At 34.0% G+C, this 14,492-nt stretch overlaps 1 protein-coding gene across 3 annotated transcripts in view; it reads left to right on the top strand.

Annotated features, from left to right (window-relative positions):
- Positions 1-14,492, top strand: part of CTNNA3 (catenin alpha 3) — a 1,807,132-nt gene that overhangs the window by 1,648,776 nt on the left and 143,864 nt on the right. For all 3 annotated transcript variants that reach the window (XM_058696469.1, XM_058696467.1, XM_058696468.1), the window contains one exon: positions 5,214-5,395. In XM_058696469.1, the coding sequence (XP_058552452.1) occupies positions 5,214-5,395 (182 nt within the window). The remainder of the gene's footprint in view (positions 1-5,213; positions 5,396-14,492) is intronic.

Raw genomic sequence — 14,492 nt, 5'->3', positions numbered from 1 at the left:
GGGAATACAGACAAAGAGACAGATGTGATTAAAGTATTAGAGATTAAATGGATCAGCTTTCTGCCTAACAGAAGGGGATACATAAGGAAAGGAAAGAAGTTTTTTTTGTCTTTTTTTTTTTTTTAATGTTTATTTATTTTTGAGAGAGAGCGAGCAGGGGAGGGGAAGAGAGAAAAAGGGACCGGGAATCCAAAGCAGGCTCTGTGCTGACAGCAGTGAGCCAGATGCGGTGCTCAAACTCACCAACCCTGAGATCATGACCTGAGCCAAAGTCGGTGCTTAACTGACTTCTGACTTCCCAGGTGCCCCAGAGAAAAAGTTTTTAAAAGAGATTCAAGGGGCGCTTGGGTGGGTCAGTCAGTTAAGCATCTGACTTTGGCTCTGGTCATGATCTCATGGTTCATGGGATCGAACCCATGTCAGGCTCTGTGCTGACACCTTAGAGCCTGGAGCCTGCTTCAGATTCTGTGTCTGCCTCTCTCTCTCCCTCTCCCCCACTCATGATCTGTCTCTGTCTTCTCTCTCTCTCAAAAATAAATATAAATTTTAAAAAGTAAAAATAAATTTAAAAATTAATAAGTAAAAGAGATTCAAACTGGGTGGCAGGCAGTACTTCTGAGAAATACAAAACTCAAGAGGATAAAGGATTTGGCAAATGTTGGCAAACTATAGCCAGCAGTCAAATCTGGCCCGCCAACTATTTTTGTACAGCCCATGAGCTAGGAATGTTTTTTTACATTTTTAAGTGGTTGAATAAAATTAGAATAGATGTAATCAGAATAATATTTTAGGCACATAAAAATGATATGAAATTGAAGTTTCAATGTCCATATAAAATTTTTTGGAACACAGCCACACTCACTTGTTTGCACAGTGTCTTTGGCTACTCTTGCATTACAACAGCAGCAGAACTAAGTATTATGGTAGAGCAGTATGGTGTGGCCTGCAAAGCATAAAGTATTTACTATTTTCCCCTTTACAGAAAAAAGTTTACTACCCCCTGCTTTAGAGATAATTTTATAAAATATGTTGTATATCATGTATATACTTGAAAATGCCTAAAATGGTAATGGAAGATTACAACTTTCATTGAAAAAGGAAGGTAACACTAGAAATAGAATTCTGAGGATCATTGTGTAGAGTGAACTGAGTCTGTTATTGTAAGTTAACAGCTGGAATTAAAAAAAAATAAAGAAAATAAAAAGTGCTTCCTACACATTTATTCATTTGATCTCTAAGGCATGCTGTGAGGCAAATATCATTGTCTCTAGTTTATAGACGAGGAAACAGATTCTAGAAAATATGTGACTACACTTTGGAGAATAATTGCATTCAAAAGTAGAAGGTGGTCGAGAAACACCATTGAGTATGACTATTTTGATATATCATGGGCAATATTGCTCATGTCAGTTGGCATAGTAAGAGGACAAAAACTCGAGGCTAGAGTCTCTAGGTTTGCATACTGGTTCTACTACTTGCTAAGACTACAGTCTTGACTTAATAACTTAACCTTTTGGACACTCAGTTTCATAATCCATTAAAGTTAGGGTAATAATATATTTACCTCAATAGGGCTAATATGAAGAGTGAAGTTTAATATATGTAAGATGCCGAGGGAGTGTCTGGAATATATAAGTGTTAGCTTTTTTTTGCTTTTAGCAAGAGATTTCAAAAATCAGTTAACACACAATAAAATCTCATTCGGATGGAAGTGACTCAAAAAATGTTTGCTAGCTATTCATATCACAGTTCTAGTCTATATATCTGGGCAGGAGTGGAGACATACTGCCAGCCAGCAATAGCATCAGATTCCATTTACCTGATTTGTTTCAATCTTTATTTCTTTGCTTATTTTGCACACATTTATCCAAAAAGGAATGTTTGCTCAGAATTCCAAAATATCAAGTATTCTCTTAAGTTCTGTTTTGAAATTTTCATAGTGATTCAAATTGATTAATAGCACATAATAAATCATCCACAGAAGCACTAAAAATCTTCAGTAGAGGTGTTAGTCAGTAATTTAATGCTTTTCTGATGTTGTGGTTCCTCCTGTGGGAGAGTCAGAATTCACTAGGCCTTTCAATTTTATAAACTATTGCCCAACTTTTGGCCCTTATCTTGTCGGAAGTAAACATCTGGTGATTATAATTCAGCATGTGAGTTGAGATGTTATTAAGGAAATCGAGTGCAACCGATGAGATTCCAGTCCGTGACAGGGTCAGCCTTGGTGTTATCCAATAATCAACTCTGTTCTCTGCATGGCAGGTGGGTAGCAGTTGCAATTACTGTCATTTTGTGTCTGGAGAAACTTAGACAAGAGGGTTAAATGACTTACTAAAGGTCATATTGGAAATCAGTGGCATTCCAAGGAATAGAGCCTAGAACACGCTTACCCAGATCCCCTCTTGAATAGTTTGAACATTTTTATGAGGATAGTGAGTAATTTTTCATGATATGCTAGTGCATACTTCAAAATTATTTATTATATACAGATTCATGGATTTATTATCTCTGAGACAAAGACCATAAGAAGAGGTCTCATTTGAATCTACCTACATCTATTATTATTTGAAAGTTTTAACACTTCTTTTTATGAAAATGGAGAGAATGATAACGATCAGTAGTCAAGACGGAGAAAATTTATTTCAATTTTTGAGCTAGTTTAATGGGTTAGTATCTTATAATTTACTTATTGAGCTTTCATACTATTGATTTCAGACATAAGGGAGCTGTGTCTTCACTTAACGTTCCTTGCTATATGCCAGCAGTAGTAAGGGTTGCTTTTATTTTAATAGGCCACATTTCCTGAGAAAATAAACTACAAACTGCATTCAGAGTATAGCTCATCAGTTAAAAGCCTATTCCTACGAGTGTCAGGGTGGTTCAGTCAATTTAGCATCTGACTTCAGCCCAGGTCATGATCTCATGGTTCATGAGTTTGAGCCTTGCATTGTGCTCTCTGCTGTCAGCACAGAACCCTCTTCAGATCCTCTGTCCCCCTCTCTTTCTGCCTCTCCCTGCTCATTCTCTGTCTCTTTCTCTCTCTCTCTCTCTCAAAAATAAACATTAAAATAAATTAAAAAGCCTATTCCTATGAGCTTAATTTAATTCTTCAAATAAAATAGTGCAAGTATGCAAATTTTAAGTGCTAGATATGTTAATATATTTTGATAATTTTCTTACTGAATAGGAGATAGCCATCATTTATTGAGCATTCAATTTGTGTCAAACATTATGCTAAGGAATATAGAGGAAGCTTCAAATTGGAAAGCCTCATTGTTTATTTTCATGACTAGGTTAGAACTGAAGAATGGATAATTAACACTGAGATTTCACAGACACCAAGTTATTTTAGACCCTAAGTTAGTTTGACACTAAATAGATAATAAATGATAGATACTTGATATTGGTTCTTTGGTTATTATTATTTTGTTGGATTTTCCATTGAACATTCTTATAACTCCTTCATTCATGTAATTTAAGCATTTTTGATTTATACACTATTGATTCAATAAAGTGTATTTCAACTATTTTGAGCCTAGTGTTCAGAATATTTTGATGTTTTTTGAGATGATTTCTTCTTATTTCCACATGTATAGGGGAAATATAGTATCTGGAAATATAGAGGTATTATAAATATTACATATTCTCTGATAATAATCTAATAAGTAAAATTTACTTAAATGATTTATCCTTTTTTAACTACCCTCTCTTAGATTCATGTACTCATTTTATTAGAATATATATGGATTTTTTTTTTGAGAGTATGAGTGACCAGACTGTCCTGTGAGATTTTAAGGCTGTGATACTATTGAATAACTTTTACTTCAAGATTCTTTTTTATTTGACAGATGGTTATAGGTCCCAGATGCTAAGGCTGTGAATGTGGTGGTTTAGGGGTATAGATGGTATTCTACCCATCCTACATTTCAAATTGCAAGTGAAAATACAAGTTGCATATTGTACAAAATTTGACATATTCAAAGAATAGTACTATGCCAACACATCAACCCTGCTTTTCATGAGAGAAGAACACCTCAAAACTCAGGATGCTAATTAGTGAGGGCTGCCTTAATAAACCCTGCCCATAGCATTTTTACTCTTCCCTCAAAGTAGTTTTTATATACATGCACATTTGAATGTGTACATGATGACAAAATACACATATACATCCTTATAATTTTAAATATGTGTTTATCTAATACATATGATTTATATATGTATACTATTATTGTTTTCCAGTATATATTCAATGTTTGAATAAGGATCTATCTGAATGTATATACATACAAGGATAAATAGACATTATAATGTCAATAGACATTTCAAGATAATTTTGTTATACTTCCACCTTTTGAAGCATACTATTGATAAAATTAGATAAAATATATGTCTGGGGCACCTGAGTGGCTCAGTCTGTTAAGCATCTGACTCTTGATCTTGGTTCAAGTCATAATCTCATGGTTCATCAGATGGAGCCCTGCATCAGTCTGTGTGCTGGCAGCATGGAGCCTGCTTGGTATTCTCTCTTCCTCTCTCTCTGCCTTTCCCTTGCTTATGCTCTCTCTCTCTCTCTCTCTCTCTCTCATTCTCTCTCTCTCTCAAAATGAATAAATAAACTTTAAATAAATAAAGTATATGCTTTTCTAATATATGAGATGTATTATATTAAGTCTGAATTAATTTAAATTTGTATTGCATCAGAAATTTGAGAAATCTCAGGGTGCCTGGGTGGCTTAGTCAGTTAAGTGTCTGACTTTGGCTCAGGTCATGGCCTCAGGGTTCATGAGTTGGAGCCCTGCATTGGGCTCTGTCCTGACAGCTCAGAGCCTGGAGCCTGGTTCAGATTCTGTGCCTCCCTCTCTCTGCCCCTCCCCTGCTCATGCTCTGTATCTCAAAAATAAATAAGCATTAAAATTTTTTTTTAAAAAGGAAATTTGAGAAATCTCACATTTATATTAAGGAGTAGATTTAAATATGTCAGACACCAAATTATACATTGTTATTCTCAGTTCTAGAGCAAAAATTCATAATTTAAGAAATTTTTCATATGAAAAATTATGCTGGAAAGTTTTGATTATATCACTTAAAAAAAACACAACATCTTTGTTTTTGAATGAATGAGTTTAAGAATATCCTATAATGACCACTTCTGCCTAAAATGCTCTTTGATATAATGGAATGCTTATAAATATAATTATCATGTGTTTTAGGCTAAGATGACTCAGTTGCCTGAGTCAGAAAAGGAAAAGATTGCTGAGCAAGTTGCTGATTTCAAGAAAGTAAAGAGTAAACTGGATGCTGAGATTGAAATATGGGATGATACAAGCAATGATATCATTGTTCTGGCTAAGAAGATGTGTATGATTATGATGGAGATGACAGACTTCACAAGGTAATTATGTAGAAAATGATGCACAACATTTACAATGGGTTAGAAACATTTGTCAAGGTACTAAAACCTGTCTTTCTGAGTGGCAGGTGCTTGAAACCAAGTGGTAGAAGAAACACAAAAACTATAGTATTAGAAAGTTGTAGGTGGGTAGGTCTAGAAGTTTTGGTAAGTAAATATGGAAAAGTTAGTTTCTCATAAACTGCCAAAAAGTGAGTTTAGAAATCTGAAGAGATTTCTAATATCTTCTCCCCTTAGGAATCTTCTCTATGTATCATATTAGCATATTATTTTACAAAGAAATTGGTAAATCAAATTATGATCTCGGTTGGAGCTCTCTGAATGTTTGCTTTCCACAGCTTCATGATTTTAGTTGTAGTGATATATGTGTCATCAAGATTTGTGACATCTTTTGCTACCGAGACATCAAACAAATATATTTTAAATCACAGTGACTTAATAATATACATGAAAGAATCATACATTGTGTGTGAATTCCAGAAGCAATAAAATGTTTATTATAGCTTGAAAATATTATTTTATAGAACTATCCAAAAAGCAGTAAAATAAATAGCTCTTGCCCTACCAGTTACTTAAATATACAAAACTACAATTAAGCTAATTTAGTGTTGGTGTAATTATAAAAGCCACAGAAAGAATACTCTGAAACAGACCTGTTATACTCACTTATGTCACCATACGTTATGCACAAAAATAAATTTTGGATAGAGTAATAAATGTAAAATTATAATCATAACAAGTGGAAAATGTACACAAATCTTTTATATTAAGATTGAGGAAGGTTTTCCAAGCATTGGAGAAAAAGGAAGAACTTATAGAAAAAGAATTATTTAATTGAACCACATTAAAAATTCTGTAGATCAGTAAAATGTCCCAAATAATATTGAAATATAAATGGATAATTGGGTAAACATTTCTAATAAAAAAACAAAAATATTATGTCATTTATATATAAATAATACTTATGACATTATAAAGAATAAGACCCAAATATCCTAGAAAATGAAAACAAGACATGAACAGGTAATTCAGTTTCTCCACATAAAAGATATGACCCATAAATATGTGAATTATATTTAACCTAAAATAATTTAAAATAAGGTAAATTTTAAATTTATAAAATTGGACAAAACTTTTAAAATAGGTTTATTACAAGGAGGATATGGTGATGAAATCATATGTTGGTAAAAGCCTTATAGTAATTTGGTAAAATGTATAAACTAAAAACTTTTGTAAACTTTGACATTATCTGTATCTATATCATCTATATCTATATCTATTTCTGTACATCACATACACAGTTTCATAAAGAATGCCTTTTATTTATTTATTTTGGTTACATAGGTAAAGGAAATGAAATAACTATCTTGAGGAAATTTCTGCATTCGCATGTTCATTGCAGCATAATTCACAATAGCCAAGATATGGAAACAACGTTGGTGTCCCTCAAAAGATGAATTAATAAAGAAAATGTGGTATCTATGTTGATAGCTGGGTGGATAGATAGGAAGATAGACAGATAGATTTATATATGATGGAATATTTTTCGGCCATAAGAAAGACTAATACTGGATGGTATCACTTATATGTGGAATCTTAGAAAAAAATCAAACTCATAGAAACAAATGAATGGTGGGCAGTGAGGGGTAGAGGAAATGGGAAGATGTTAGTCAAAGAGCACACACTTTCAGTTGTAAGATGAATAAACTCTAGGAGTATCTAATATACAGTATGGTGATTATTGTTAATGATATTGTATTATATACTTGAAATTGGCTGAGAGTAGATCTCATGCACACACAGAAAAGATAACCATATGAATTGATGGATGTATATATTTTCATATGCATATATATGTATATGAAAGAGAGAGAGATATTTATGTGTATATATATGTATATATATATATATATATATATATATATATACATATACATACTCTAATTATTTACACTGCAGAATGAAAACACTTCTCATTGCCCTATTTATCAAACTGAGATTAAATATTGCTTTAGTTTATATTTCTGTCCATAATGTGCTGTTTTCCATATAAATCTATGGACACTTTAAACCATGTCTAAACTCTAATTCAACTTTTTACAGGAAATGTTTCCTTCATGTATGTTTCCTACATAGGTTAATTATATCAGTGATATAATAATTAAAATGCTATTTATTAATCCTTATTTTCAGAACCAGCCTATAACATAAGCATGGGGGATTTAATTATTGAGAATAATATAAATATTACCTATCTTAACAAAAAAGAAGATGTAGTGGAGAGAAGTTGCAGTATGAATAAGATATGGAGAGAGCATTAAAAGGCAGAAGAGTGAAAGTGGGTATCTTTTCATCATATATAGATGGAAGCAAAGATATAACTAACACATAAAATAAAAAAACTGTTATGAATAAAATGATATTATCAAGGATTGTAAATATAAACAATGAAGATATATAAATTCATCAAACTAAGGAAAGGAGGGGGAGAAAAAAAGATGAAGTCTTATAAGTGACCTAAATTCTCATTTTTAGGAAAAGTCAATAAATTATATCTTAGAGAAGAAAGTATATTGTTTACAGGTAGGGAGATCATCACAAGAAATGAAATCATACAAGGTTAAAAGTACCTGCTTTCCCTTTGTAGAGGTAAGGATTGCTTTTCATAAATTGTTATTATTTAGTTGGTTTCACCTTGCTTCTCTCTCTCTCTCTCTCTCTCTCTCTATATATATATATATATATATATACACATATATATATAGATATAGATATATAGATATAGATATAGATCTATAGATTTATATATCCATCCATCAATTCACATAGTTATCTTTTTTGCGTGTGCATGAGGATGCTTAAGATCCACTCTCAGCCAAAACACAGCAGCAATTGCACACAGATACATACACAAGATATTTCCTGAAGCTCCAGGCCCTGTATAGTGTATAACCTCTTCTTAATAAAGTCATTACTCTCAGGATCAGGAAACATACCAAGTTTTCCTGCCACTCGGAAAAAGACAGAGACCTAGACAAATGCCAAGACAGAGGAATTCATCCCAAAAGAAAGAGCAATAAAAGGTCATGGCCAGGGATCTAATGGAAACAGATATAAGCAATATACCAGATCCAGAATTTAAAATAAGATTAATAAGGATACTAGTTGCACTTTAGAAAAGCATAGAAGACACCAGGGAGTTCCTTACTGCAGAGATAAAGGGCTTAACTAGTCAGGCCAAAATAAAAAATGCTATAACCAAGATGTGAAACTGATTGAATGTAATGAGACAAGGATGGAAAAGGCAGAGGAACAAACAAGTGATATAAAAAATAAAATTATAGAAAATGATGAAGCTTAAAACTAGAGGGGAGGAAAAGTATTGGATATGAATGTAGACTTAGAGACCTCAGCAACTCCATTAAGCGTAGTATTATTCACACCATAGGAATCCCAGAAGAAGAGAGGGAAAAGGGGGCATAAGGTTTATTTGAGCAAATTATAGCTGAAAACTTCCCTAATCTGGGGAAGGAAACAGACATCTAAATCCAGGAGGTGCAGAGAACTCCCATCAAAATTTAAAAAAGCAAGCCAACACCAACACATATCATAGTAAAATTTGCAAAATACAGATATAAGTAAGCAGCAAGGGAAAAGAACTTCCTAACTAACAAGGGAAGACAAATCAGGTTAAAGCAGACCTTTCCATAGAAAATTGGCAGGGGAGAAGGGAGTGGCATGATATATTCAATGTGCTGTATAGGAAAAATATTCACCCAAGAAAACTCTATCCAGCAAGTCTGTCATTCAGAATAGAAGGAGAAATAGAGTTTCCCAGCCAAACAAAAACTAAAGAAGTTTGTGACCTTTAAACCAGCTGTGCAATAAATATTAAAGGGGACTATTTAGTGAGAGAGAATGACCAAAAGCAACAAAGACTAGAAAGGAGCAGAGATAATCTCCATAAACACTGTCTTTACAGATAATACAATAGCACTAAATTCATATCTATCAATAATCACTCTGAATGTAAACTGACTAAATGCCCCAATCAGGAGACATAGGGGAGCACCTGGGTGGCTCAGTTGGTTAAGTGTCTGACTTCAGCTCAGGCCATGATCTCACAGTTTGTGAGTTTGAGACCTGTGTCAGGCTCTGTGCTGAAAGCCTGGAGCCTTGAGTCTGCTTCAGGTTCTGTGTGTCTGTTTCTCTCAAAAATAAATAGACATTAAAAAAGAGAGAGAGACATAGGGTATTGGAATGGATTAAACACAAGATTCATCTATATGCTGCCTTTAAGAGATTCATTTGAGACCTAAAGTCACCTGCAGATTGAAAGTGACGGGATGGAGAATGATTTATCATGCTAATGGACATCAAAAGAAAGCTGGAGTAGCCATACTTATATCAGAAAAACTGAATTTTATACCAATGGCTGTAACAAGAGATGAAGAAGTTCACTATATCATAATAAGGGGGTCTGTCCAACAAGAAGATCTAACAATTGTAAATATTTATACTCCCAACTTGAGAGAACCTGAATATATAAAATTTTAATAAAAAACATAAAGAAACTCATTGATCATAGTACAATAATAGGTACTTTAACACCCCACTTACAACAATGGACAGATCATCTCAGCAGAAAATCAACAAGGAAACAATGGCTTTGAATGACACACTGGACCAGGTGGTTTCAACACATATATTAGAACATTTAATCCTAACCCATAACAATACACATTCTTTTGGAGTGCACATGGGACATTCTCCAGGATAGACCACATATAAGATCAAAAATCAGTCTTTGACAAATACAAAATGATTAAGGTCATACCACACATATTTTCTGACCACAACACTATGAAATTTGAAATCAACCACAAGAAAAAATTGGGAAAGACCACAAGCATATGGAGGTTAAAGAACATACAACTAAATAATGAATGGGCTAACCAGAAAATTAAAGAAGTAAAAAAAAAAAAAAATACATGGAAAAGTGACAATGAATTCAAAACAGTTCAAAACTTTTGGGATGCAGTAAAAGCTGTCATAATAGGGAACTATAAAGCAATATAGGTCTATCTCAAGAAGCAAGAAAAAAATCTCAAAACAACCTAACCTTACACCTAAAGGAGCTCAAAAAAGAACAAGATGTGAAGGCTAAAACCAGTAGAAGAAGGGAAATTATAATAAAGATTAGAGAAGAAATGAATGATATAGGGGAAAAAAAAGTAGAACAGAGTAATGAAACCAGGAACTGGTTCTTTGAAAGAATTGATAAAATTGATAACCCCCAGCCCAACTTATAAAAAAGAAAATAAAAAGGACCCAAATATATAAAACCTGAAATGAGAGAGGGGAGATCACAACCAACACCACAGAAATACAAACAATTATAAGAGAATATTATGAAAACTAAACATCAAAAAATTGGGCAATCTGGAAGAAATGGATAAATTCCTAGAAATATCTAAACTATCAAAATGAAACAGGAAGCAATAGAACATTTGAACAAACTGATAACCAGCAAAGAATTGAATCAGTTATCAAAAATCTCCCAACAAACAGAAGTCCACAGCCAGATGTCTTCCTGGGGGAATTCTACCAAACTTTTTAAGAAGAATTAATACCTATTCTTTTTTTTTTAAGTTTATTTATTTTGAGAGAAAGAGAAAGAGGGCAAGCAGTGGAGGGGCAGAGAGAGAGGGAGAGAGAATTCTTAACAGGCTCTGCATGTCAGCACAGAGCTACACATGGGGTTCAAACTCAAGAATTGTGAGATCATGACCTGATCTGAATGAAGAGTCAGATACTTAACCAACTGTGCCACCCAGTCACCCCAGTATCTATTCTTTTGAAACTGTTCCAAAAAATATAAATGAAAGGAAAACTTCAAACTCGTTCTATGAGGCCCACATTACCTTGATTCCAAAACCAAAGACTCCACTAAAAATAAGAATTACAAGCCAGTATCCCTGATGATCATGGATGCAAAAATCCTCAACAAAATAATAGCAAACAAATCCAACAGTACATTAAAAGAGTCTTTCACCAAGATCAAGTATGATTTATTCCTGGGTTGCAAGGATGGTTCAATATTTGCAAATAAATCAACAGGATACACCACATTAATAAAAGAAAGGATAAGAACCATATGATCTTATCAATAGAGGAAGAAAAGCATTTGATAAAATATAGCATCCATTCTAGATAAAAACTCTCAACAAAGTAAGGACAGTGGGAACATACCTCTACATCATAAAGACCATATATGAAATACCTACAACTAATATAATGCTTGATGGAGAAAAAAAGAGAGTTTTTCCTTTATGGTCAGGAACAAGACAGGGATATCACTCTCACCGTTGTTATTTAACATAGTACTGGAAGTCCTAACCTCAGCAATCAAACAGCAACAAGAAAAAAATCGAAAGGAATCCAAATTGTCAAGGAAGCAGTCAAACATTCACTATTTGTGGACAACATTATATTCCATGTAGAAAACTTGAAAGACTCCACCAAAAAATTGCTAGAACTCATTCAAAAATTCAGTAATGTTGTAGGATACAAAATCAATGTAGAGAAATCTGTTGCATTTCTATACTCCAATAATGAAGCAGCAGCAAGAGAAATCAAGGAATTGATCCCATTTGCAATTGCACCAAAAACCATTAGATACCTAAGAATAAACCTAACCAAAGAAGTAAAATATCTGTACTATGAAAACTAGAGGAACACTTATGAAAGAAGTTAAAGATGACACAAAGAAATGGAAAAAAATTGCATGCTGATGGATTAGAAGAACAAATATTATTAAAATGTTTATACTGCCCAAAGTAATCTACACATTTGATATGATCTCTATCAAAATACCACCAACAGTTTTCATAGAGACAGAACAAACAATCCTAAAATTTGTATGGAACAACAAAAGACCCTGAATAGCTAAAGCAATCTTGACAAAGATAAACAAAGCTAGAGGCATTACAATGCCAGGTTTCAAGCTATATTACAAAGCTGTATTCATCAAAACAGTGGGGCACTGGCACAGAAACAGACACATAGATCAATGGAACAGAATAGGAAACCCAGAAATGGACCCCCAACTATATGGTCAACTAATCATCAGCAAAGGAGGAAAAAATAACCAATGGAAAAAATTCTTTTCAATGAATGGTGTTGGAAAAACTGGGATGCACCATGCAAAAGAATGAAACTGGACCACTTTCCTATACCATACACAAAAATAAATTTAAAAAATTAATGAAAGACCTAAATTTTAGACAGGGAACTATGAAAATCCTAGAGGAGAACACAGGCAGCAACATCTCTGACCTGGGTCAGAGCAACTTCTTATTCTACATATCCCCTGAGGCAAATGAAACAAAAGCAAAAATGAACTCTTGGGACATCACCAAGATGAAAAGCTTCTACATAGTGAAGGAAAACAGTCAACAAAACTAAAAGGCAACTGAAGGAATGGGAGAAGATATTTGCAAATAACATATCTGATAAAAGGTAAGTATCCAAAATCTATGAAGAAGGTATCAAACTCAACATCTAAAACACAAATAATCCAGTTAAGAAATGGATGGGGGCACCTGGGTGGCTGTTGGTTAAGCCTCTGACTGTTGATTTTGACTCAGGTCATGATCTCATGGTTTGTGAGATTAAGTCCTACGTTGGCTTCTGCACTGACAGGGAGAAAGCCTGCTTGGGATTCTTTCTCTGCCCCTGTCTGCTCATGTGCATGTGCCATCTTTCTCTCAGAATAAATAAATAGACTTAAAACACAAAGAAATAGGCAGAAGATAGGAATAGACATTTTTCCATTGGAGATATGCAGATAGCCAACAGACACACGGAAGATGCTTAACATCACTCATCATCAGAGAAATACAAATCAAAAACATGATGACATACCATCTCACACCTGTGGGAATGACTAAAATTAACAATGCAGGAAACAACAGATTTTGGGGAGGATGCGGAGAAAGGGGAACACTCTTACACTGTTGGTGGGAATGGAAACTGCTGCAGCCACTCTGGAAAACAGTATGAAGTTTCCTTAGAAAGTTAAAAATAGAACTACCCTACAACCCAGCAATTTCACTACAGGTATATACCCAAAGGAGACAAGTATACTGATTCTAATGGGCACATGCGTCCTAATATTTATAGCAGCATTATCAACAATAGCCAAATTATGGAAAGAACTGAAATGCACATTGACTGATGAGTAGATAAACAAGATGTGGTATATATGTACAACGGAATATTACTCAAACACAAAAAAGAATAAAATCTTGCCATTTGCAAAGATGTGGATACAGAGTATATTACACAAAGTGAAATAAGTCAGAGAAAGACAAACCATATGATTTCACTCATATGTGGAATTTAAGAAACAAAAGAGATGAAAATAGGGGAAAGGAAAAAAAAAGTGATGGAAGTGGCGAGGCTGGTTGGCTCTGTCAGTTGAGTTTCGGACCTTTGATTTTGGCTTAGGTCTTGATCTCATGGTTTGTGAGATTGAGCCCTCTGTTGGGGGTCTGTGCTGAAAGCATGGCACCTAAATGGGATTCTCTCTCCCTCCCTCTCTGCCCTCCCCCACCTCAAAATACATAAACTGAAAGAAAAGAGAGTCAAAACATAAGAAAGACTCTTAACAATTGAGAACAAACTAAGGGTTGTTGGAGGGGAGGTGGGCAGGGGATGGGCTGAATGAGTGATAGATATTAAGGAGGGTACTATTGTGATGAGCACTGGGTATTATATGTAAGTGATGAATCACTAAATTCTACTCCTGAAACTAATATAACACTATATGGTAAGTACTTATATTTTAAAAAAAAAACTTGAAACATGAAAAAAAAATAAATGAAATAACTGGCTGTGCTCAGGCTGGGAAAGAAAGGCAATGAGGCTGGGATGTAGAACAAAAAGTGGAAAGGTAAAGATATGTCACCAACCAAGTGGTGAGGATTCAGACTTCAGGGCAGTTTTTCCTGCTCTTCATCTGTTTCACGCCCAAATGAATACATGTTTTATTGTTACATACTTTGAATCAAGTTGG

The sequence above is a fragment of the Neofelis nebulosa genome, chromosome 13 (assembly GCF_028018385.1).
Source record: "Neofelis nebulosa isolate mNeoNeb1 chromosome 13, mNeoNeb1.pri, whole genome shotgun sequence".
Classification (NCBI taxonomy): domain Eukaryota; kingdom Metazoa; phylum Chordata; class Mammalia; order Carnivora; family Felidae; genus Neofelis; species Neofelis nebulosa.
Note: the sequence above shows the minus strand (reverse complement) of the source record. Positions and strands in the feature narration are given on the sequence as shown.